The 25,483-nt window shown below is 44.8% G+C and overlaps 1 protein-coding gene and 1 non-coding gene across 3 annotated transcripts in view; both read right to left on the minus strand.

The window, feature by feature from the left end:
• ZDHHC14 (zinc finger DHHC-type palmitoyltransferase 14) overlaps window positions 1–25,483 on the minus strand; it is a 258,748-nt gene that overhangs the window by 49,695 nt on the left and 183,570 nt on the right. For both annotated transcript variants that reach the window (XM_036886708.2, XM_036886707.2), the window contains exon 3: window positions 24,508–24,666. In XM_036886708.2, coding sequence (XP_036742603.1) covers window positions 24,508–24,666 — 159 coding nt within the window. The remainder of the gene's footprint in view (window positions 1–24,507; window positions 24,667–25,483) is intronic.
• LOC118913107 (small nucleolar RNA SNORA40) lies at window positions 13,182–13,310 on the minus strand. The gene has a single exon (XR_005025086.1). It is a non-coding gene; the product is annotated as a small nucleolar RNA SNORA40 (small nucleolar RNA).

A 25,483-nucleotide genomic window follows, 5' to 3' on the forward strand; every position in this document is an offset into this window, starting at 1 on the left:
AGGCAGAGCATCCAGAGGTGACTGCAGTAGATGGTGTGCATGTGGCCCTTGGTTACGGGGCTCGGGAGGCCTCTGGGGAGACCAGCGATGGCTCAGCAATGGGGGTGAAGGCCTGGCTCTCTGGCTGTCCTGTGCAGAAAGCAGTTTCCATTTGGAAATGTCTTATTGAAAACTTTTTCTTGGCTGATAAAAATCCCACTAAAATTGTAGGCTCACTGAGAGATTCTTTTATTTAATGTTTTCCATGTCCTCTTTTGTGTTTGTCGAATACAGCCAATGAGCCTAAAGGCCTCCGTGGACATCTCTGCATCCAGGGCCACCTTTTTAATAGCAGCCTCGCCGGTGCCTTGGTTCACCGCCTGCCTCAGCTGGCCTCTCTGCAGTGTGCTGCGCCCAGGCCTCAGCCAGAGCCTCTTCCCTTCTCCACAGACCCTCTCTCACTGGGCACTCTCTTTTCATGCCAAGGTTCAGACGCCAGCTACACACTGGTGACACACTGCCCGCTGCCTTCAGTACCTCACAGCTGTCTCCATGTTTACCCCAAGTCATCTTACTTATGTTCTACTTGCTTCTGTCTGCCAACTCTATGCTAAATCTTTAATAAAAATTTGTCAAATGACTGCATAAACCCTCATACTACCAAAAGGACATGCCACGAGCAAGTACGTTGCCCGACATCACACAGTTAACCAGCCGCAGGGCTGGGATGGGGCTGCACCTTGATCTTGATCTGCCTCCAGGACTCTTGACCACGAATGCCACACTGACTTTATTATTTTCCACTTACCGAGTATTTTTCCAGTACGGTCTCAAGTGCTAGAACTACTAAGAAGAAAAACAACATACACTCTATGGCTTCGAGGAGTTCCTTTTCTTACTTGGTGAGGACACTTTTCAGACCTGAAAATATTCCTCAGATGCACGCAATGGAGCCCTCACAGAGGAAAACCTAATTTAGCGTCTAAATCAGTCCGTTCTCTCACCGATGTTGGCAGCATACAACACTGCCCCTTTATGGGTCAAGGATAAAAATGGGACAAGCCGTCCGGCCCACCACGGCTCTGAACACTCTGGTTGTGGTCAGAGGGGAGGAAGCTGAGGCGCTGCCTGGGTCGTTCTGAAAGGGCAGGTTTCCAGGGAAGAAGGGCAGACGGGCGCTGGGCACAAGCTGAGCTGGGACAAGAGTGAGTGGCCACAGCTGACACGTGACATGGCTCCCAGGGACCTGATGCAGCCGTGATTGGCTGGAGGGGGAACATCTGGGGGAGGAAGGGGGACCCAATAGCTGGCAGGGCAACCGCAACATCTAAGAAGTTTCAAAAAACTATTACTAGAGGTTAGTTTCCACGTGGAAAAACTGAATGGGCGTCCCATGTACCAAGGGTGTGTGTGACGGGAGGTTCTTTAAGAAAACCCTTTGGTGTCATTGCCACACCCTTGATTCTGAAGTTTGGGTCCCGCCAGAAGAAGTGGCCTCTACCATGGGAACTTGTCACCTTCAAAACGTCACCTGCCCTCAGATCCTAAGTGGGAAAGAAGGTCCCTGACAATGGACAGCCAGAACACAGTTTGGGAAAAGGAGTTACGGTCCTATTTCGTCAACCCAAAACTCTAAATAATAATGAAGATAATAATATTAATGATGATTAAAATTAAAATTTCCCGAGTGCCCCGTACATCATCATTTCGCTCATCACTGCCAGTAGCCTGGTGAGGCAGGTGCTCTGCCCACCTTCACAGCTCAGGGACCTCCTGGGAGGGGAGGCACCCTGCCCACCTGGCGCCCTGCTGAGCTGAGCAACTGAACTGTTCCTCTGATTAAAGGAAGATTTAACTTCGGGGAGAGATGCAATATGGAGAAGAGGCCTTAAAAGTGAGGAGAAATGAAGTATTAACATTGCACAGGAGCAGAAAAATCCATGCAATAAGCGGGGAAAAGTATTTGCAGCAGTTGTATCTGAGGCTGCCAGAGAAATCTCCTAGATTTCATATTGTAATAAAGGCCCTTAAGAGTGGGATCCAGAGATAATTAAAAGTCATATCTTCAAGCCAGGTACCTATGGCCCTGAAAATTCCGCATTTTCCATACAGTGGTCCTGGGCTCTGGGCGGCTGTGCCTTGGCTGGGTCAAAAGGGATTTAATAAGCCCAGCTTCTGTCCCAGAGTGCTTTAAGAATAATGCGAAATAGTAGATGTAAGAATACAATTGAAATTTAAAACTTCTAATTTAAATGTTAATTACACTTACATTAAATTAAATGTTTTTAAAGGTACATAATGGAAAATTGCTTTTTCTTTAAACCTAGGACTTTTTTTACCTCCAAAATTAGAAAAATCTTGCCCTGCGAGGCATCCTTCATTTTTTAGAGGGATGAATGTTGATGTACAGTGGTACACATTGTCACCTGGTCCTTCTGCTTCTCACAGAATTCCCAGACACCAAGTGATTCACACGGTCCTAAACCTTTGGTAAGGTCCAAGTGAAAGATCTCCGCTGCTGTATTCAACGACTGATCAGATTTCTGGAAAGTCGCCTACCCCGTTCGCTCTCCCTCCCTCTCCCCTCCCTTCCATCCACCCTTCAGGGACACCCGGCTCTGTGCCAGGCACTGTGCTAAGTATGCCATGTGAACTGCATCATTTAATTCTCAGACCACCTGGGGACAGGTGAGGCTACTTCGCCCACTTTACAGATGAGGAAAGTGCGTACGTAGGAGGTGGTACTGGAACCCAGGTGTTACTGTGTTACCGCCTCAGTGTGCTAGTTCTCTGCTGGTCACTGAGCCAGGCAGGCCTGAGGACCGGGCCCTTCCCTCCTGGAGCCGCCCACCTGGGTGTCCGCAGCCCCAGGCAGGTCAGCAGGAATGGAATGCTGTCACGCCAGGCCTGGCACTTGTGACTGCAGCCCCTAGGTCCTCTTTTGGTCTGGGGGTGACAACCCTCAGTCAAAAAGTACTCTTTGATTGGCCTCATCTCTGCCAAATGAAAATCAGAAGAAGCAGAGACTCCTTATGGAGATGTACATATTAGACAAAGGTGCTCACAAACATTTACTGGGGCAAAGGGATGTATCAGGGAAGGCTTGTTACGGGTTCCCCTTCACTCCTTTTTGGAAAATGAGTTCTTTCTGTTTAATTTTATGGAGAAACAAAAATCAAGAATCACATTAACTAACTGTATTGGCTAATTAGGCCTTAAAGCACTAATATATCACTTCTACATGGGGACTCATGTTCTTCACGTGTGGAAGGTTAGATAGATAAGCTCCAAGACCCCTCTGATCTGCAAAATTAAATGTAAAACAACTGTCTTATCAGTACCTGTATGGATTCCTCTGGTCTTGAGCCCTTGCCAATGCCTTATACAGCGAGGTTTTGCAGCTTTTAGCTCCATTTGTTAAACAACAGAAACTTTTCTATATAAAACAACCAGTGAACACAGAATTGTTGTAACCTTTACATTGCAATTTAACATAACCTTAGACAGGGATGTGGAATCCAAAGCACTCCCTCGCCCCAGGGTCTCCTGCCCCCTCCCTGTCCCCCAGCCTCCGGCCTCACCACCACCTAGCACAGCACTGAGTGTCTTTGGACATCAAGTGAGGGAGCTTGACTGCAGGACACTAAGCCTTCAGCTCCCTAAATGGGCAAGTTTATACATTTCTATTTCCTCAAATTTTCTAGGCTTGTTTAACTTTGGTTTTTAACTCCCATTTCCAGTGTTGGGAAAACGTTCTGCTTCTAGTTAGAGGCACAAGCAGGCACGGGAGATGCACGCATTTGGAAGCAGCTTACACCAGGAGGCAGATCGACTGATTAGAAACATAGATGACTATAAAACCCTTGAGAAGAGAGAAGAAAAGTCTTCACAGAAAAGCTAAGAAAATACTTGCTAAAGACGGTGGGGAAGAGGGTAGGAAAATATTTAGTTTGCAGTAAAATAGTTTTTGAAAGATGTGAAAAAGGAAACAGAAATGAGACTACTTTAAAAAAGTGAATTGGCTTGTTAAGATGTAGAAGGAAGTCCTACATTGTTCAAATTTTGCATCCAGGAGGGGTTCATATAAAGTAGTAAATTCTAAGTAGCCAGGAGAATGGCGTTCCTGTCTCTCCCCTAGCCGCTCCCAGCACCCACCCCCTGAGGTCTGCGGGCTTCCTGGGATTTAGCTACTGGATTAGGGCTTGGCATCATTACGTAATGTAATAAAAGCTCACATTTGTATATCGTCAGGAAAACAGTCTCGTGGTTCTCAGTAACTCCCCAGCTGTAACTTGCTCTGTTGTGAAACTGAAATAAGCTCCATATAAGCAAACGCCTGACTGCTCAGCGAGTTACTTCCTGGGCCAGGCCACTCCCGGACCCACCCAGGCCCCTCTGCATTGGCTGCATACTGTCAAACAGAGTTGGCAGGGCCAGAGCTATGTCTGGGAAATTTTCGTAATTCTCTACAGAATAGAACAATTTGCAAATCGGAAAAGCAAGCTTGTGTGATCAACACCCCTCACAATACCTCTCCTTACCACCTTTCATCAGAATGGCTTAAACATTTGTAGGCCTTTCTGGCTTTCAGAGCTTTATCACATTTAATTCACTTACCCCATGTCAACCCTATGAGAGGTGCACAGATCCCATTCACAGGTGAGGAAGTGAAGCTCAGAGCCACGTGGAACTGCCCAAGTCCCAGGGCCGCTCCATGGAACTACTACTTCCACTTCCGCCACGCTCTTGCGTCACATGTTCCTTCTTGTCTAGTTAGTAGCCAGTCAATTTATCCCCCAAATGAGGGTTTCAGAACTGAGTTATCACATGTACAGCTAACAATTATACATTATGTAATTATACATGTACAGCTAACAATATTAAGGCTCTTCAAAACCTTTCAGACTGTATACATACAAGGCTGGAAAATGACTTTCCCAATGGGCATGCTTTTCCAAAGTAAACACACTTCTGTGATCTCATAGCAAAGAATCTATGTCATCTAAGGCCCAGAGAGCTGTGTCCATGAGCAGGGCACAATGGCTCAATGGAATTGATACGGGTTCTCTTAAAAAGCAAACTGTGATGTGCCCAAAGTAATAAACTCTTAAAAATTTTATCCAGAATGAGACCTCTTCACAAAACTTCTGAGACATGTCATTTTTCTTAAGTTGAAGCTGTAGAGCTAACTTATTGATGACTACTATTAAAATATAGGACAGCTTGAGGAAAGGAACATAAATATCTATTGTACTCTGTACATTTTAAGGTCTTTCCCATATAATACCTCATCCAATCATACAGTTATACATACACTGTGAGTCTCAGGACCACCACTAATTCCTGTATGTTACAAGAGCACCTGGATGGACGTGAGACGGGAGAGTAAGAGGGGAGAATGTTCCCCTTAAATCCTTCTCCAGCATATGCTCTGGCAGATTCACCTGGATGGCAGTTTTATGAGGCTGATATTAATGTTCATAATTGTCCTCATTTCCCATTTCTAAAAGGGGCCATTGGCCAGAAAACCCTTCCTGCCCAACACTCTCAGAGTCACAGATTTCTTGTGGCTCAGTCCAGCTCCCTTGGGACAAGTCCTGGCTGCCCCAACTCTTGATACAGAAGCAGCCCAGACTCAGAAGGGCAGAAGGGGTGCTTGGCATTCAGTTCTCTGTAGGATTTTCCAAAATTCTCCTAGCGTGCTGTCACTCTGCACTGACATTCATCCCCTTGAATATCTGCTTATCCAGTGGCCTATGTGATTGGCACTTGAGGGCACATGCCTGAGGTTCCACAATCCCTTTGCCCTTTGGGTCAATGTTTGGTGGTGGATCTATTGCAAACATTCAGGTTGAGAGGGTACAGGGGTGGTGGGAGGTTGCAAGCTTGGTCATTCCCGTTGGGCACAGGGGCACTACTACCTTTAAGTGTGTTTGGATGTCACTGATCCCCTGCCCCACCACTGGGCCTGTATGTTTCTCCTTGATAGATTTTCCTTGGGACAGTTCATGCCATCTTTCCAACTGCCTGCTACACATTTCTACCGAACTGCCCCATGGACACCTCACGTTCAGCAGGTCCAGAGCTATATTCATCACACTCCCCTGTGGGCTCCTCTCACCCACCCTCCTCTTCTCAGCAAGGAGCCACCATGCACTGCGTTGCTCAGGGTAGAGAATCCCTCACAGCCTCTCATCCACACATCCAGCTGGTCCACAGGATTGTTTCCTGTTCTCCTGCTCCCGTCTGCCGGCCACTGTGGCGCACCAGCCCCATCACGTCTTTCGTGAACTGCTGTAAATCTTCTTGGGCCTCTCTGTCAGTCTGTCCTCCGTGAGTTGCTAGAGGGGTTTCCCAAAGCAAATGACATCCTGTGAGGCCCTTGCCTGTCTTCCTGGAGTGGCTCCTGCTGCCGGGGCCTCACTCTCTTGATGGGATGGCAGAGCTGGTGCTTCCAAACTGAGCCCCTTGTGCTGCCAGGCCCTTCCCCCCATCGCCCACCATTTTCCCCTTCAAGCATATAGGCCTCTATTTGCTGTACATATTGAGTTTCCTCATTATGTTCCATTTTCTAAAATGGCCCCACTGTTTACAATCACCAAAAAAAAAAAGACTTCCAACCAGCCTGTAAGGAGTACTGTACCCATCCTAAGCAGTGCCAAGTACAGCTCCTAGTACGTGAGGTATCCCACTCTTGTAGAACAGCAGCTTGGTGGTGCCCTGTGGAAAGGACATTGGATTCTTAGAGGACCCCAAATCCTAAACCTCAATGCCTATTTAGCAATGTAACCTCTGGGCAGGTATCTGGGCCTCAGCAGTAGGATATACTATAGACAGTTCTTTCCAACTCAGAAACTATGATCACATAACTAAATAAAGCTTTTCAAGAACTGAAGTCAGTTGTGTCTATACCACACAAAATTAGGAAGAGCATTGGCAGGCCTCAGCAGTAGAAGCTCTGTACATAATTTATAAGAGCTGGCCCTTTAGGGACCCAGGTTCGGCCTGGAACTCACTGGGACTCTAAAGCACTCAGACCACAAAGCACCACATAAATACTAGCCCCCATCGGAATCAGCGCACGCTTCCTGGACTCTAAATACAGTGCGTTGTTTTCTAGCTTGTTGCTATTGTCCCTATAAAGCATGACAGCTCTTCACTGAGTCACTGGGCTCTACTCGGTGGATTGTTAATTACTTTTCTAAACAAAGGCATTCAAAGGGCAGGCCAAAGATTCTGTCTAATGGTTAGGAAGGTCTATGCAATATGTAGGGCCCACTGCAAAATAAAAATATAGGGCATCTTATTAAAAAATTATTAAGAGCTTCAAGACGGTGATAGCAGAGCAGTGAGCCACCCTTGGGTCCTGCGTGCCCATGAAGCCTGCCCTGCTAACTGCCATAGGTTTATGGCCTGGGAATATTATTTCCTAATTTGTGGCAGATCAATGGCTAGAGATTCCAAGGGTTGTCTGAAAGGATTTACAAAGGGTTTCTAAGAGTAAAGTACAGTGAGGAATTGTAATTAGTGGTTAAATTTAACAGAGAGCTAACATGCCATCCCCCACGGAGAGCCTTGGGGCAAGGAAACACCCCATCCTGGCAGATCCTTGCTAGAGCTGCGAAGCTTAGATCAGCAGGCCAGGTGGGAGTGCGCCCTCTGTGTGCAGGCCTCAGGGAGGCTGAGGGGGAAGGTCAAGGCGGGTGGACACAGGAGGAGGCAGGCATGCTAACCTGCCCATCCTCCCATCTACTTTTCCTAACATATACCAGAAACTCAGTGTTCCCACCACTAGGACAGAGGTTCTTGACTCTTCATTGCCCAATGCTTTGAAAATCTGATGAAAACCATGCCCCCCCACCCCCTGGCCCTCCCACACAGCAGTCACATACAGCTTCCTGAAGCCTATTCTTAGCCCCCCAGGTTAAGAACTGTTGACCTATAGGTTTACTTTGCTGAAACTGAAGTAACCAATTTCAACAACTAACTTTCAAGCTGAGTTGTTCTAAGGAGGCAGGCAGGCAGGTGCCTCTGCTAACAGCCTGCTGACTGTGCCATCCTCGTGTCCTAAAGGTGCACACCCTGAAACCCCACCCCACTGGAGGCCAGCACTGCTCCCAGCACGATCCACCCCCGGCATCTGCCCAGATGGAGCGGGAGCTGCTTTACTTATGGGGCCTGGCCTATGGTTTACTCCCGGTTTTCCAAACCAAGGGCTGTAATTGAGTAATGGGTCAGTGAGATTAAATTTAGTTGGGCATGAGCAGCATTAAAAGAAGAAAGAATAGAAACTATCAAGGTGTCTCATGTAGTCAAGTACTTACTGCTTCATGTAACTTTATCTGAGCATTTGTATATGCTGACTCCCAATGTAACATGCATTTCTTCCTGCGGGCTGCAGGGGAGAAAAAATTTGAAAGCTACTGCCTTATTCACACTTGCAGTCGGCACATGATAGGTCCTCAAGTATTTGTTGAGTGACTAAATATGTATATACATTATAACAGACCTCCCTGCATTATGAGCCATTTCCAATTATGTCCTTTCCATCCTCCCAGAACCACACCACGGTTTCTAGTTCCTGATCAGATTTAAAATGAAAAATTGTTAAATCGTTTCTCTTGGAGTCTGAAAATTTTCATTTGTACAGGTTGAAATTTGGTGGGGCTGTGAGTTTTGTTTAGTGTAGGTTGTGGGAGGGAAACTCTTTCGTTCCAGTTTTGAGCACTAACCTAGTCTTTTGAGACAAAAAAGTAATATGCATTTTTTTTTTTTTTAAGAGGGAAAGGTAAAATGGAGAAAGAAGGTAGATACAGCCAGAGGAATAGTCACTTCCCTTTTTCTCCTTCCCTCTCCCCCTCCCTTGATGCCTCCCTTTCCTCCCTGGCTCAGCAAATGTTAACTGCGTGTCAGGCAAGGTGCCGGCTGCTGGGCATGTCAGCAAGGGAAATGGGCACAGGCTGCCCTCGTGCTGTGCGCTCCTCCCCCAGGTAAGCCCACAGGGATCAGGATGCCTGGGCAGCGCCTGGAAAGGAGAGCATGCAGAGCCACCGTGGGGGGTGCCCCCCTGAGGACCCCACCCCGAGCCCTCCCTGACAGGCCGTGGGAGTTGACAGAGAGGACCTCGCCTTGTCCCTGTAACTGGGAGGAGGCCGGTGAGCTGGAGCCCTGGCGGCGAGGAGCGTGGGGCCAGCCGAGCTGGAGAGCGGGTCAGGGCACAGAGTCACAGGCCAGGTTAGGGGTTCTGGAAAGCACTGTCAAGGAGCGGTAGTGGGTGCCCACTGGGAGACTCCTGCCCAGTCGGCTGAGAGATGATGGCGCTGGCAGCCGGAAATGGGCGGAGCTAGGACCCACACAGTGCGGCAACATTCAGGGCCCCATGATGGGGTAGGAAAGGAAGGAAGAGAAAGGGGTCAAATACAGCTCTCAGGTGCGTGCTGTGTGCAACCAACGAACGGCGCTGGCGTTCAGCGAGGTAGGGGCCATAGGGAATTCAGCCCGGGGTGTCTCTGAGTCCCCTAAGGGGAGATGTCTGGAAAGCTGTAGCCCAGTGGAGAGGTCTGCACTCGAGACGAGAGCTGGAGAGAAAGACCTCAGGACAGCAAAAGGGAGCAAGATTCACAGATGAGCGCACACTCACTCCCCAGACACCAGGCCAGGTGCCACACACAAATCAGAGCAGAGCCCCAAAGGCACACCTGTGGGGAGAGTGAGACACAAGGAAAGACTTTCATGAAGTAATTGCTTGTGGCTTTTCTGGGTGTAGAATAAAAGTATTTTTGAAGCAGAGTTGCGGTTTGACTGTTACAGGCAGAGATGAGGTGAGCGCTTCTTGTTCAGATAAAAATAAAACCCACGGTGAGTTTTATAAAATCCTCTGTCTTGGGTCCGATTTCCCCTTGCCTTAGAAGCAGGCCCTCGTGCGCTCTGCACTCTCAGCATGGTTGAATTTCGCAGCACTAATCCAGGACAGGGTGAAACGTGCCCTGGAGACCCCAGAAATCCTGTGGTTGAGACTTTTCCTGTTGGCAGAGGATGCACCTCCAAAATATTGTGTTACACACACAGTCTTTCTTTTGTCAAAAAGTTTTTAACTAAGTGCACAGAATAAGAAAAAGAAATCATGTTTTAAATACTGCTTTAAATGCATTATTTTAAGTTATTACAGTCCTCTACCCATGCATTTTTCTAAAGTGCACATAGAAATAGTTTCTAGTCTTACATGAGAGTGTCTGACCCATGCATCCAGAGAGCCCCACAGGGCAGGCCATGCAGGGTTCTGCTTCCTATAATGGCTAAATTTCTCATTGTACATTTATAAACTGGCATTCTGATTATGAATCGGCTATGCAAGGAGCCTGACCATATGCTGAGAAAGGGCTGACTTGGCATGGTGGGAGAACTCCAGCCCCTGGCACAGTGAGTCATATAGTCATTTGCTGAACATGAACACGTGGACATTCTGGCTTGTGCGAGTCTGGCTAACAAGATCTGTCCTGAAGGGACAGCTCTGTCCACACACGAGCAAAACCAGGACTCCAGTCCTTCCAAGCACAAGGAGCGAGGCAAGCCTGAGGAGAGGCCCCGGCAGGCTCCAGTGTGGGCCAACCTCTCCCGCCTTCTCTCACCTGGATGCATGAGCCCTCCCTGCGTCCCCGCCTCAAATTGTGGGGCTGCTGTGAACCTCATGTGGTGACTGACATGACTGTGAAATGCGTGACCTGTTGAGCAAAATAAGGCTCACTAAAGCCTCATGGTGGGGGGCGTTTCCGTGATTGCTCACACTCTAGGTCCAGATTCTTGACTCCAGTAGGATCCATCGTTCAGCTGTCTGTGGGTAACAATGTGCAACGGCACTGGGGTCAGTCCTTGGGCCTCAAGGATGCCAGTGAAGGACTCTTGGGAATGTTTGAACCCCCCTCTGGGAAGTGAACTATGAGGACCCCCTACAAGGTCAAAGGCAGACGTTCTAAAATAGAGCGTTAGGATATGAGTTCCCATTCTTTTCTCTCCAAGAAACTGCTGATGACTTTTAGCCAGAAAGTCTAGGAGAGACTGGCGCCTGGTCCAGCCTGGATCGGTAATGTAGACAGAAGGCACTTCCTGAAACACACAGCTGAGAAGTTCACTCTGCGGTCCCTTATCCGTTGAATAAGATCAAAACTCCTTAGCATGGCTTGGAAGGTGTCCTGTTTCAGTGCTCTCTGCCTGGAGTCTCCACATCAGCCATTCCCTCTGGGCCCCCAGGTTTAGCCGGCTCTTCCTGGCTGGGCCTCTGCATGCCGCCTTTCTACTGGCCCACCTGCCTTTGCCTGACAAACATCAGCTGCTCTTTCTTCTGGGTTAGGAATCTCTCCTGGTGCCCCACATGACCTGCGCTTCCCACTGTTCATTTACCACCCTGTAGTATAGGTGGCTGTGTTCCTGTAAGCTCTTTGCAGGCAGGACCATGTTAATCACATTCGCCATTGTCTTCCCAGTGCCTACCCAGCATGGGGCTTGAAAATCAACAGTCAGCAGACACTCCTTAAACAGGTGGCGAAGGGCTTACATGGCAGGTCTATAGCCCTAAAGGATGGTTGGCTTAGATGCTTACTGCTCCCCTGAGGACAGTATTATAATAATCTCAGGCACACACACTTCCTGTCCCACAGCAAAGCTTCAGTATGATCAAAGATGGAAAAAATGCATTTTTTTTTTGTTCAGTTAATTGGATTGAAAAACAAACCCATAAATCAGTCATTAATAAGCACTGGTTTTTCAGGCACAAACCACTTGGTAGAAAACTGGTTCCTTTTATCATGCGATATAGATGGCTTACCACTCTATTACGATACTGTTGTGAATTTAACTTGTAAGAGTCAAGGATATAGTCTGTAATGCTACCTTATTTTTGCCAACTTTCAGTGGAAAGGTATGTGATACAAACCACCATAAAACCCACATGGGGCTTGGAAACAATCTCTGTTTCAAATTTAAGACAATATTGTATTATCTTTGGTGGGAAGGTTGTAATTTCTTTAACTACACCAGGGGTCTTTCCCTCCCAGGATTTCTCAGTGGCATAAAGGGATCGAGTCAAGAACGAGGGGAAGGAATGAATCCTCCACAACTTTTAAACAATGTTTAACCCCTGAACACAGAGAAGTAGGGAGAACCAAGCTGGGCAGGGCCAGCTACACACACTGCATCCTGCCCGAGCTTTCTGTTCCCCTCCTTGTAATGAAGGGTTACACAACATTTCCAGAAAACCACCAAGAATCCGGGGCAGGCTCAACAGCAGCCTTCCCAGGGAGAGGTGGGGTGGTGGGGGCCCAAGCCTGCTGGCCACCTCAGCAAACTGTGTGCATGTGTGTATTGTACACACCGGTGTTTGGGTTGAGAGAGAAAGAGGAAGACAGGAAGGAAGCAGAATGAGCCCAGGGTAGTTTGTTTGTTTTTTTAAAAAGAGCTTTAAAAAATGGCATTCTTAAAAGAAATGCTACTGTGTATTACTTGGGGGAAAAAAGCAAACAAAGCCTGGTGGGGTGTAGAGAAGATGTTACCTGCCATCTAAGGAGTCTATTTTCTAATAGCAAAGATTTTAGATTTTAGAAGATTAATAGGGGTAGATGTCACCAGGGATTCTTTCTTTCTTTTTTTTTACTGTAAAGGGTTGTTTTTATTATGTAACGTAGGCAACATAGGTCAATAAACTTTTTAAGAACTTAGTGTGGTGTGGTTCCTTCCACTGTCAATTGCCTTTGCTTCTCCAAAGTGAGGCATGATCTTTAATAAAAATAGTCCGATTCTCTTTTAGCTCAGCTTCTTTGCTCTCCATGAATATGGACATACTTCAAAAACTCCCCGCCTGTAATCTGAGTTCCATTTCTTCAAGTAGTTTACTTTGGGGCCACATTTAGGGTCAGAGGAGGTGGGTCTGCCTCATTCTCCATTTCAGACACCCTCGAACCCTGAGTTAAGTTCGAATCATATTCATTCCTAAGTTGTCATACCCTAAGAATACTATAGATCATTGGGATATGTAAATACCTTTAAGTCCAGACACTGTATTCTCAAGTTATGAGCCTAAAAGAGAAGCCATTTTTGTTTCATGTCAACATTAGAACACTAAACTGATATAGCTGAGATTTACCTTACATTCTATGCTTTTTAATTATCAATAGCAGCCCCCCATCACTACTTGAGTCCTCATTAGGTATCATGTTCCTTCTTATCTGTATCAAAACTCATACTGAACAATGAGTTTTGGGTTGCAAAAGAGGATTTTTTTTTTCTGCACTTGTCTGTAAGTCTTTGTCCATAAATAAACAAAAACACACACAAGTGCTATCACCAGGGATTCTTAACTTTTCTGTGTCCCATGAATGCTGCCAACAGTCTCATGAAGCCTATGGACCGCTTCCTTCCTTGAATGTTTTCTAAATATATGAAACACATGAAGTGACAAAAGAAACCAATAATAGTGTTTTCAAAGTAATTTTTAGAATTGAGACATAGTAGAAATATGCTTATTTATCAGTATGCCAAATAACAAGAGCTACAGTCTATCAACTCCCTTAATTTTAAAGTAGTAACATGTGCCCATGGTAATAGGAGGTGCAGTAACTGTCATGTCCTATGAAAATGTCTGTGGTTTCTAGTGGTGACTAACGTGGCTCGTTGCTGATATTCATAATTGAAGGAAATGTTAAATTTCATTGGGGGTCAGTGAGAGTAAAGATGTAGTTGTTTTTCCCATCCAAGGTTGTGGACCCCCTGGATTCCATCCACGGTGCCCAGGTCAGGAATCCCTGCACTATGCAAACCCTAGGGGCAAGGTCTCAGTCCCCGGTCAGGCGCTGTCCTCGGAAGGGGCCAGGCCTGCGGAGTAAGCCGTTTTTCTGCAGTAGTACCGCAGTCTCCAGTCTGTCTGTCCACATGGCGACTGAGCACCCGCTCTGGGGCTTTTGGGGAACTTGGTCTGTCCAGGCCATTGGGGTATATCACTGACCTCCCTCTCACACTTGGGGCTCTCTACTTCTATTCAAGTTGCTGTGTTCTTTCAGCTTTCTAGTACCTTCTAATCCATGTACACAGCTCACCTCACTGAACTCTGCCTTTGGATCTTAAAGGACTCCTGGGAACCCTGAGAAGTCCCCTCCAAGGTACAAGGAACTTCTGCCAGTGCAATAATTTCAGGAGAGCAGTATGACCTCCATTTCATATGCATATATGAGAGGTTTTTTAAAATAGTAAATACACATACATTTTATCTTGTTCACTGCATGATAATTCTGGGGGAATAACTAGCATGTTGAGCTTATGACTTTGCATGGGCCCAGCTAGATCATGACAGACACCTTCTCTACTCATCCTGGAGTAGGGAAGCTGTTAAAAGCTGGTGAGCGTGTGTGGTCTATCTTACTTCTCCCTCCCTGCACGCTGTACCCTGACCCTGGGCCACGCACAGGGGACACTGGTTGCTGGATGAGCAACGCGTGTCTGCTGGGCTGGGGTAGAAGTTCTTACTTCCTGTATGTTAAGTCTGACTTGTCTGCCTGCTGCTGACTTTCAGGCCCAGCTGAGTTTCTTTTGGCTTTAAGTCTGTGGTGGACTTTCACAGAGGCTGGGAGGCTGCCTTCTATGTCCAGCAGCTACAGGCTTGCTGTCTGGTGGTTGGCAAATTCCTCCCCATTCTGAGACTGTATCAAAGGGGGGGTGACACTTTCCACCCTGACTGATGGTCAGGCTGCTCTGAGCAGCAAGTGAGATAACATGTATATACAGAACTACCTCCTCAAGTATAAAGTCACATATAAATATATGATGGTAGCATAAAAACCAAAAAGCTATTTTAGATAAGCTATTTTAAATTCTTTCCATCTATTTCACACCTTTAATCAAGAAATATTACATGTTCATAGGTACACCTCTAGATTTTAAAATAAATGATTCTTTTTCCTTTTTCACAATGTAATCTTTCCATTTCAATTACTTCTTTCTTTAAAATATTTTTCAACCTTTTGAAAATAAAACTTAACCTTTTCCAATACACCAAGTTAGTTCCACAGTCTTTAAAAAAAAAGTACAAACTTGTATTAAGCTTTCAAAACTAAAGCACACAGATTATTGTTCACAATCTAAGTTTTCAGCATTTAATAACTAGTACTGCCCAACTCCTACAAATAGTAGGTGGAATTTTGTGGAAGTCATTGCTGAACACCCAACAGAGAGTGGCTGGATCAGCTGATACGCCCACAAATACCTTCGAAGAAGAAAAGTCACAGCTGGTATGTTAGGTTTCATCCTTTGCCTAACTCTCCAGTCTGTTGCTGGAGGCCAGTGTATTGTAAGGCACCATAGGTTTTAAAAAGATGAATCAGACATGAAACCGCTTCTTAGATAGTAACTGGTCTTCAGTCTTCAAGTTTGCCTGCCTATGACAGACTGGATAATTCCAGTCAGTATTCACTGCTCCTCCTCTTGAGGGGGAGGATCCTTCCCCGACTCACTGACCAGTCAGTCATGGTCCAGTCACAGTCACAGTCACAGTCAAGTGCCTGATGAAGCCAATGGATGCTCAGCAGATATGCATAAGCAGAGGCCATAAGAGATACTGCATGTTTTGCCCCCCTGTCATGTGGTCCCATGACTCATTGTGAGGAGAACATGCCCCTCGTAGCTGCAGTCCCTTCAGCCTGGGGCCTAGAGTCAAATTTGAGAAGCCTAAAACTATGCCTGGAACCACCTGGGCCAAGTCCCCAGGGCACCCCCAATGACCACAGGCACATGAGAAAAAGAGATGCTGTTAGAAGCCATTGAGATTGGAGGGTGTTTGTTATATGGCATCACTGGATAATAGCTAACAAATACATCTCATCAATTCACTGTACACTTACATGTGAGATTAAGCCCCCTTGGGACAGTTTTGACCATTGCAATTTCCTGTTCAAGCATATGCCCTAGTGGCTGAGTCTTGTCCCTCTTTCTTGAATGGGATCCAAGGGACTCCAGGTGGCTGCCGCCTGTTTTTTCCAGACTTTCCTCCCATTTTACCCCTAAAATGTGCATCCTAACGTCAGACTAGATACCTGAAGGCTACAACTTGTCAAATGTTTCTTTTTGGTGTTAGTTAACTTTTCATGAGTAGGTAGAAACTTCTGGAGGGCAGGAAGCCTGGCTTACATTTCTTTGCATTCTACTTGCACATAACAAACAAATCTGGACGCCAATCTGAATTCTAGGCAACTCAAATAAACAACTGATTATTATGAATAAATACTTTTGGGTTGGTGGTAAAAGCTTGCTTTACAAAGCATTCTACAGATATGGCCTGATTCCCCACCTTGACTCTCAACAACCACCCCTGGGCCCGGGTGTGGCCATACAGCTCTGTGGACTTCTACCCCTGTTGGCAAACTGTGTCAATGTCCACCTCAGACACCCAGGAGGATGATGGCCCTAAGGTGAGTCAGAGGAGAAAAACAGCCTTATTGATGAATTTTCATCTGTAAAATTGCACTTACAGCGCATGGCTTCCAACGGTCTCAAAAGATGGTAGCTTTTCATTCATATTAAAATTTTTAAGGTTGCAAATATTATCAGTGCTCTTCTGGAAGTGGCCACCTCCCATGAGAGGCCACTGCCCTCTGCCAGAGGCGAGCAATTCCCAGTGCCTCTGCTGGCCTGACCCCAATGGTGGAATCGTGTATTCCTATGGCTCTTAACCTTGACTGGGTAGACCCCTGGGAAGTTTGCTACCGGGTAGCCTCCCAGGCTCAAGTATTCCATTTTAAGATTTATATCTACTTACAGGTACTTACTCCTATACCAAACATGTTAGGATATAAATTCATCTGAAAGATGAAAGATTGTAGAATTTTGTCTTTTTTTTTTTCACCTCAAAATACCTCTAGTACTTTTCTTTCTCAATTTTAACTGTTTTTTGAAAGAAACTCTTCATAGTAGAACATGGGGCATCTTATTGTGAGGAGAACATATATTGAGAAAGAGGTTGTTAGAGAAGGTGCTGGCTTATCTGGCTGGAACAAAAGGTGGGTCCCTCTCCAGCACGAAGACCCCAAGAAGAGCTGAGGCAGCCGGGGGCCCAGGAGAAGGGCACCGCGATGAGGGGCAGGGAAGGAGAGCCGGTAGGAGCAAGGGAAACAGCTGAGTGATGGCCAGGAGTAGCTTTGACTTGACCCAAGAGGAAGCAAAAAGGCTTCTGGGAAAGAATGTCATCTTATGGTCAAATGAGTCAGGAAGGTTACTTGGAATTCTGTCATCTGTCACTTAAGGTAGTAACACTGAGTCATTGATAAGGAGGGATTTCATTAAAACCTCCATTCCTTTCTGAAAAGAACTTTAGCTGTTTATAAGAAAATCAGGAATAAGGTAGTGCACAAAATACATACCCCCAAGGTCTTATTTACATGGCTTAGAGGTGGGTAAAATTGACACTGAGCTTCTTATATGGATGAATAAAACTTTGTATGAACAAATAGCACTTTTTTGCACAGCTGTGAAATGAATTCTGGACCTTTATACCATCTTGCAAAGTGTGAGTTATGTCATGATGATTCCCTCAAGTAATCTGTCATTTTGCAAGTCACATTCAACCCTTGGTGCACACCCCACAATAGATTATCTGTGAAAAGAAAAACCTCCAAGCTCGTTTCAGCTAAAAGATCTTATGACTACATTTATTCATTTCAAGTCAGAGGTGGGGACATAATTATCAGCTGGTCGGAGGCATGTAGGAACTTTCCAGAGAGGTCAATGAATGGGAGAGGGTGAAATGTGGTTGGTGGCTTGGATCCAAAAGTGTTAATTAGATTGTTTGAAATATTTTCAAGTTTACTTACAGGACCTGCTGCTTCAACCAGAAAATAATAAAGGATCAAACTCCAGACACACACTAGCTGGCTGGTTAACATGAAGGGGCTGGGAGCCCTCAGGCACAGAACACAGCCCAGGTGCCCCCTCCAGAAAGCTTGGGGCTGACCCCGTGTGAGTCAGAAAGAGTCAACAGTTCCTGATAATCTCAGGAGACTGGTCTTTTTGACCACTTTCCAACATCCCTCCTCTGCAGAATGGCTTGGTCTTCCCTGAGTCCCTGTCCTGCTGTTCTATCTGCTGGGCTGACTACCTGCTGGGCCTCCTGCTCTTCTCACCTCCAGTAACTCATCATTAGGCTATATGACCAACACACTGTGAAACCCAGGCTCTCAAAGACCCCTCCCCGTAGCATTTACCACACTGTGCTATGTTTATTTACCTCTGCCTTTCCCACCACACTGTAGGACCCTTTTGAACAAGAACTGTGCATTTTAATGATCACCTTGGAGATCTGGAAAATACAGAAATGGATAGTGAAGAAATCATTCACACACTTGTTTATGTACATAAACATGTACATATGTGTGGGCCCTTGGGTCACTTTCTGAAACTGACCTGTGGGTTAGTAACACACTCTGGACTTCATAACATCTAAGTGCCTGTTTCCCTGGGTCAATCTTTTCCCAAAATGTTACTGCTTATTATGGCTAGCTTATTCTTTTAATTGACCTGGACAATTATTTTATCTTGTCCTCTGCCTCAAAATTCATTAAATATATAAATAAGTTTGTGGAGAGTATGTATCTTGAAATCTATTGTTATGCTCATCTATTTTACTATGACATATGCTCATCTATTTTAATGTATTTATTTGGTAACTAATACACCCACTAAAGCTAAGAAACCAGTTCAAATGTTTGTTGGTACCGTCATTTTTGGTTTTCTTATCATTTCCAAAATAGTGATAATTTTGTTCCTTGTTGATGTATGTTCGTATTTATTTTCCTCGTCTTACTCCATTAGAAAAGCAAAAAAAAAAATTAAATTAAATACTAGCAGTGATAATGAACATCCTAACTTGTTCCTAAGTGTAATGTAAATAATTCAAATGTTCCACTGTAAAGAAAACGTTAGCTTTATTTTTTGTTTTTAAAATATCTTAAAGGAATATTCTTTATTAGTTTTCTATTGCTGCATAGCAAATATAGTGGCTTTAAACAAATTACCTCAAAAATCTTTTAACTGAAATATATTTGACATATAACATTGTATCAGTGTAAGGTACAGGGCATGTTGACTGGATACATCTATATGTTTTAATATGATTGCCACTGTAGCACTAGTGAGCACCTCTACCCTGGCACGTGGTTATCCTTTCTTGTGATTAGAATTAAAATCTAGTCTCTTAGCAAATTTGGTGAGTATAATACGATATTGTCTATATTGACTATACTGTGCATTAGATCTCAGAAACTTAATTTACTAGTAGTTCAAGTTTGTACTCTTGAACCACATCTCTCTTACCCTCCTGCCCCCATTTTACTGTCTGTTTTGACAAGTTTGGCTTTTTTAGACTCTATGTATAAGGGACATCATGCAGTATTTGTCTTTGTCTGACTTATCTCACTTAGTATGTCCTCAAGGCCCTTCTGTGTTGTTGTAAATGGCAGGATTTCCTTTTCCACATGGATGAATAATATTCCATCGTACACACATACATACATAAAACACATCTTTATCCATTTATCTGTTGGGGGGCATTTGGGTTGTTTCTGCATCCCTGCTGTTGTGACTGCTGCTGCAGGAGACACGGGAGTGCAGGCAGCTCTTTGACATGTAGTGGCTTTAAACAACACAGATGTACTATCTTGGAATTTCAGTGGTCAGGAGCCTGGCTCAGGACCTCACCAGGCCAAGATCAAAGTAAAGTCAGGGGCATGGAGAACTTGGGTCCTCTTCCTTCCACACTCAGTGCGGCTGGCAGGATTCACTTCCTTTTCATCCTCTCCACGTGGCCCCCTCTATCCTCAAGCCAGCAACACAAGATGAATCCTCCTCCTGCTTGTAATCTGTTCGTTGGTCTTAAGGGCTCTTGTGATTATTTAGGTTTAGGCCCACCTGGATAATCTGGGCTAATCCCCTAATTTGAAGTCAGTTGATTAGTAACCTTAAGGGCACCTGCAAAGTCTCCTTGTCATGTAAGGTGACACATCTGTGGGAAAATAACATGGGCTGGAGATCATGGGGGCCAAAATTCTGCCTGCACCTCCCAATCTTGGTTTACTGCATTTTGGAGTCAGAAATGGCTGCCAAATTTTATTTAATCTCTTTTTAGTATCCATTAGCACTATCATATAACTTTTGGCCTTTGATTTATTGATACATTAATGGATTAACATTTGGAAAAAATTGCATTCCTGGAATATACCCCTCCATGTCCTAATGACTAAAACAGCATGCTGACTGGATACATTTATATGTTTTAATATCATGGCCATCATAGCGCTAGTGAGCACCTCTACCCTGTCACATGGCTATCCTTTCTTGTGACCATCATATTAAAACATATAAATGTATCCATTCAGCATGCTGTTTTAGTCATTAGGATACGGAGGGGTTTATTCTAGGAATGCAACATAATGACATAAAAAGTTCTCTTTTTATGCTGCTGGATAGAATTTGCTATGTTATACTGGCTTTTCGATATATTTACAAGTGAGACTTCTTTTTCCTATTATTTTTGTCAGATTTGGGGGTGGAGGCTATGCTATCTTGGTGAAATGACATGAAAAGCGTCCAACTTACCGTGAGCTCCGAGACGCTCCTCGGGGCCCAGGAAGCAAGCTGTTGGCTCCAGCATCTTTCTGGAATTGTTACTCAATAAAGTTTTTGGTTTCTCATTCTTAGTCGTCTACCACTCAGTTTTTGGCTCATTTCCCATAAAACCATGTTTCATTGAAATTTTTAAATCAATTGGCACCGAGTCATACAATATACAAAATAACTTTTTCCAGTAAAAAAAAAAAAAAAAACTCACCTATATTTGTCTCGTTTGAACCTGTAATTTCCACCTCGTTATTTTCTCTCTCAGTCTAGCCAGTGGTTTATCTTTCTGCTGTTCATTTTCAAAAGATTTAGATCTGGCATCACATTCATTTTTGTTTTCTAGGTCATTAATTGTTTTCTTCCCATTTTTCTCAAGTTACTTTTGCTATTCTCTCTCCTTGAGATGGGTGCTGTGTTCATTTATCTGCTTCAAAGTTCAGTTTTGGTTTTTTGTACTAGATTTTTAAAAAACTTTTCATTTTATTGGCCATCCACCATCCAAGCAAACTTCCTGTTTGGGGAGGATTCCAAAATGATCCTTGGGGACCATTTTTTAATTTGATGCATGTAGCTACTAGTACAGTGCCTGACACATAGGTGCTCATTAAATGTGAACCCAAAGCAAAGATACTGGAAACTAGAGGGGCACAATAACACCCTGTTTGTTTTGGTTCCTGGGAGGATGGCTACAAATGTCAGCTTCCTCCATTCCCTTCAAATGATACATTTTCCTCTGGGAAATTAATAGCCTGCTCACTATACCCAAATAGCTAAAAAGAAATTCCAGAATGTAACCCCACACCAGAAGGCAGCTACAACTCCAAGTCTTGGATATTCCAAACCTCTTAATACTGAGTACAACTGTGTACAGTTACAGGGCTGGAATGCATGCAGCAGAGTGTACACAATAGACAAGATAGCCGCAGTCCATGTACAGAAACCCACATCACAGAAGAAGCAGCTGGACCAACAGGAGAGAAACACTGTAGGGTAGGAGGGAGGGTGTTTAATCAAGTGCCAGGAGAGAAAGAGCACAGCAGAAAAGAGGCAGGCAAATCACAGAGTTCATATAGATTGTTAAAGAGTGCGGTAGAGCCCTACTGAAAACATGTTACTGGACACTGAGTCCCTTCAGAGGGTGTCTGGAGGTTCAGTCCATGTGTCCTTAGAGCCATGTTCCAACCACTAGGCTCCGCTAACCTATTCTGTATTTGCACCAGAGTCTACTCCCCAAGAAGCTTTTCTTTCAGTTCTCAACTAACAATAGAGAGCCAACACAACTTCATTTTCATTTCAAACTTATTTAACAAAGAAAAATACTCTTCTGAACTGCCTGGGAAGCTGCATTTTTCCTCTTTTCTCCCAGTGCAAAGTGACATTTGTGTGTCTAGGAATGCTAAGCCCAAACCCATTCACTACAAGGGAAGGGAAGCCACATGTAACCCTGGCTTGCAGCATATCATTGTATTTTTCTTTCCCATAAAAAGTTTCTATCTAAAACAGTAGCAAACTCTTCAATTACACGTCTCAGTTGGGGAGACATCTGCTTTCCACTCTGCTTTCCTGAATGCAGAAGGTCCAGTCCACTGGTTTGCTAATGGGTCATAGCAAAGGCCCAAACATAGTGTAATGAACTGGAAAACCAAAACTATGTAGGTTTGAACCACTGCGTGGTTGTTCCAGGAGTGCTGTGAGCAGCTTTATTTGAAGTCAGATCTACGCTATTCATCTCACCTGTCCTTCCCAGAGCAGGGCTCCTATCAGGGTCTGCCAAGCTCCAGCTCTAGGACCATCAAATGATGTTTGGAGGCAACTGTTGGCACTGTGCTCTTTGTCCAGTTTTCCTCCTTTTAAGCCCACCCCACCCCCAGACTTTCCGCCTGCCTCTCCTTTGCCTTCGCTGCTCTGTATCTGCCAATTATAGGGCCCCACCCTGCTTATTTGTGGAGGGCTGGGCTGCCATTGTGACTTGGATTTCTCAGAAGATTGCAGTAGAGCTATTAGATGGCATAGAATGTTGGATCTTAATTTTTCAGCAGGTAGTTTCCATAAGAAAGGATACCATCTTAAACAGTTATACACTAGGAGAAGTACACCATTAACTAGAGTTAATAAATAATTTTGGTAAGGGGATTTTACATCTAATTCATCAGGGTTCTTAAAGGAACACATACACCTATGGGTGATGGCAGGAATGCATGAGAGAATTATATGAACTTTTGGGAAATGTTGTACAGTAATCCCAGGGGAATTTTAGAACACTACAAGATGGGCAGGAAATTTAAAAATGATTAGGATTCAAGCCTAGAGCCCAGAGGAACTGAGACCAATTTATACAAATGAACAAACAGAAAGAGTCAGATATCCAGTGAGGGTAAACACTTTTATAAATGATAAAGAGGAGGAGGTGCCCAGTAAACTCTTAAGGTTTATAGACAACAACTCCCTACCTAAATGCCAATTGGAATAAGTCATTAGACCTCCAGAGAAAGGGATGCAAAATAACAGAAGAATTTATGTGAAAAGGTATAAGTTCTATAACTACTCCATCATACAGTGTTCCATCGTGTAATATCAAAATTATAACCCAAGAAAGAGTCCTGAGGATCCAGTTTGTTCTCCTGAAGACATTTAAGCAACAGTGCTGCCTTGGCTGCAAGGTGTCCTCAAGATGGGCATGGGAAGGCCACTGAGGCTGAAGTCACCAGGGAGGGTATCAGAGATTAAATAAAGGCTGTCCTGTATCTTTGTAGAAACCCTAGTGTGCTACCACATAGGGGACCGGGTGTTATTTTGGTCATCACGCCTGCAGAAGAAGGCTCTAGTAGATCAAAAAGCTATCTAGAGAAAGCTGATCAAAAATATGAAGGGAGCAGCAGTAATAATAGAATAGCAACTAACAATTTCAGAGCGTTTGCTATATGCCAAGCTCTACTCTAAGTGCCTTACATGTATTAACTCAATTGTATCTCTCAATGAGTCCATGAGATAGGTACTGTTATTGACACCATTGTAGTGATGAGAAAACAGAGGCAGAGAGAGTTTACACAGCTAGTCTAAGTCATGAAGCTAGTATTTGCACCCAGGCAGTTTCCGGCTCTGAACTACAGGCTACCTACAACACTAGAAAGACTGAGCGAAATTCTGTGCTGTTCCACTGAGGGGGCAAAGGCTAAAAGTAATTCATCTAAGTTAATAAAATCAAGAGAAGGCCTGATGGGAAAAACATGGACTTTCTACCAAATTGTAGATTAAAGCCTACCGAATTGTAGATTAAAGCTCAGATAAAGTAAATTTCAGACCGATAAAATGAAAACTGCTTTGCACAGCAGGAAGTACATTATAACATTTTGTTTTCCTCAAGAATTGAGACAACTTCTAATAAACTCAAAAAGAGTGTTTTAGCCATTGATAGTGTGTTATTAAGGGAAACCAGATTTGTTCCAGGTGCTCTGTCCTTTCAGGTGTGAGCTACCAAGGGATTCATGTGCCAGCTTGTTGGGCAATGGAGGGGCCTGGGAGTAAGATGGTTTTATTTCAAGTGCCTGCTGACCTGGCAGATCTCGGGGAACAGAGAATCCCCACTCTGGTGTAGGTGCTCTGGGAGGAGAAAGCCCAGAGCACTGTGCTGGTCGAGGGGGTGTTACAGGATGTAAAAAGAGAAATAAAAAAGAGATTTGGAAATACTAGGCTTGGTTAATGGGATTGGTGGGGGGAGGCAAATAACGTTGAAATACTAACCATTTTTGAGTTGTTGAGTTCTGTAGGATTAAAGAGGCACATGCTAATTCGCCTTAGTACACTCTATTCAAGGAAATCAGCCACCCCATCAGCTTCGGACTGTTTAGGACAAGCATTAGAGACGGAACTGCTTCTACTCACCTACGCAGTTATCGCAAAGGCTGCAATGAGAGGCACGAGGGGGCCGGAAAATCTTGCAGGTGAAACAGTATTTAAGTTTCACAGTCTGGCCATTGATGATGACTTCTTTGGTTCTGGGAGGCGGGCGGTACCCCCCTGAACTGCTGCCGTTGGTGATATCTGTGGAGAGAACATGGAAACGAGCACATGCCCTTAACATCATCCCTTGTCCTCTGGGGCTTGTTCCTAGGCAGCCTGGAGCCTACATTTCTGGAAGCAGCGGCCGCCACCCGCCCCATGCTGCCTCGGGGCACCTACTTACACCCAGGTGGGAAGCAGCTTACACCAGACACTGAAACGTGTTGAGGGTGGAGGGTGGCCTGTCCCATCCCCCTGGGGCTCCCGGCCAGAGCTTGGGGCCACCTACACTATATCACAGGCGGGAGCAGCCCCGTGACTGAGCTCTGGCCGATGGGCTGTGGGCACACGTGGGCCTGCCCAGCGGTGGGAACCTCCTGCGGAGCCCCACACAGTCTCCCTCCTAGCACCCAGCCACCTCGGAGCCACAAGCTGGGGGCCTTGGATGACTGTTCAGAGGACAGTCTCTGACCTCTTCACCGAGTCATGTTACATGGGCACCAAATTCCTAGACTGTTAAATTGCCTAAGGTCAAGGTTTTATTTGTTACAGCAGCTAGTGCTGCCTTAATGAATACAGTGGGTGAAATTTGCATCAGGAGCACTTCCCTTCTTCAGTGGTGCACTTGAAATCCAGCTGAAGAATCTCCCTGCTTTGCCCAGTGGTCTTCCAAAATTACCAGGTATTGGATGGGGGAAATACATAGTTTACAATAAATACAGATTTTTAAATTCATATAATGTGTATTTAAAAAATTATTTCTATATTTTGTTGATTGTCTGACCAGCATCTTCTATTATTTTTTAAAAGCAGTTTTTAAATTGTTAAAAAAATGATATAAGATTATGTCAATCATACT

Source organism: Manis pentadactyla, chromosome 12, assembly GCF_030020395.1.
Source record: "Manis pentadactyla isolate mManPen7 chromosome 12, mManPen7.hap1, whole genome shotgun sequence".
Lineage (NCBI taxonomy): Eukaryota > Metazoa > Chordata > Mammalia > Pholidota > Manidae > Manis > Manis pentadactyla.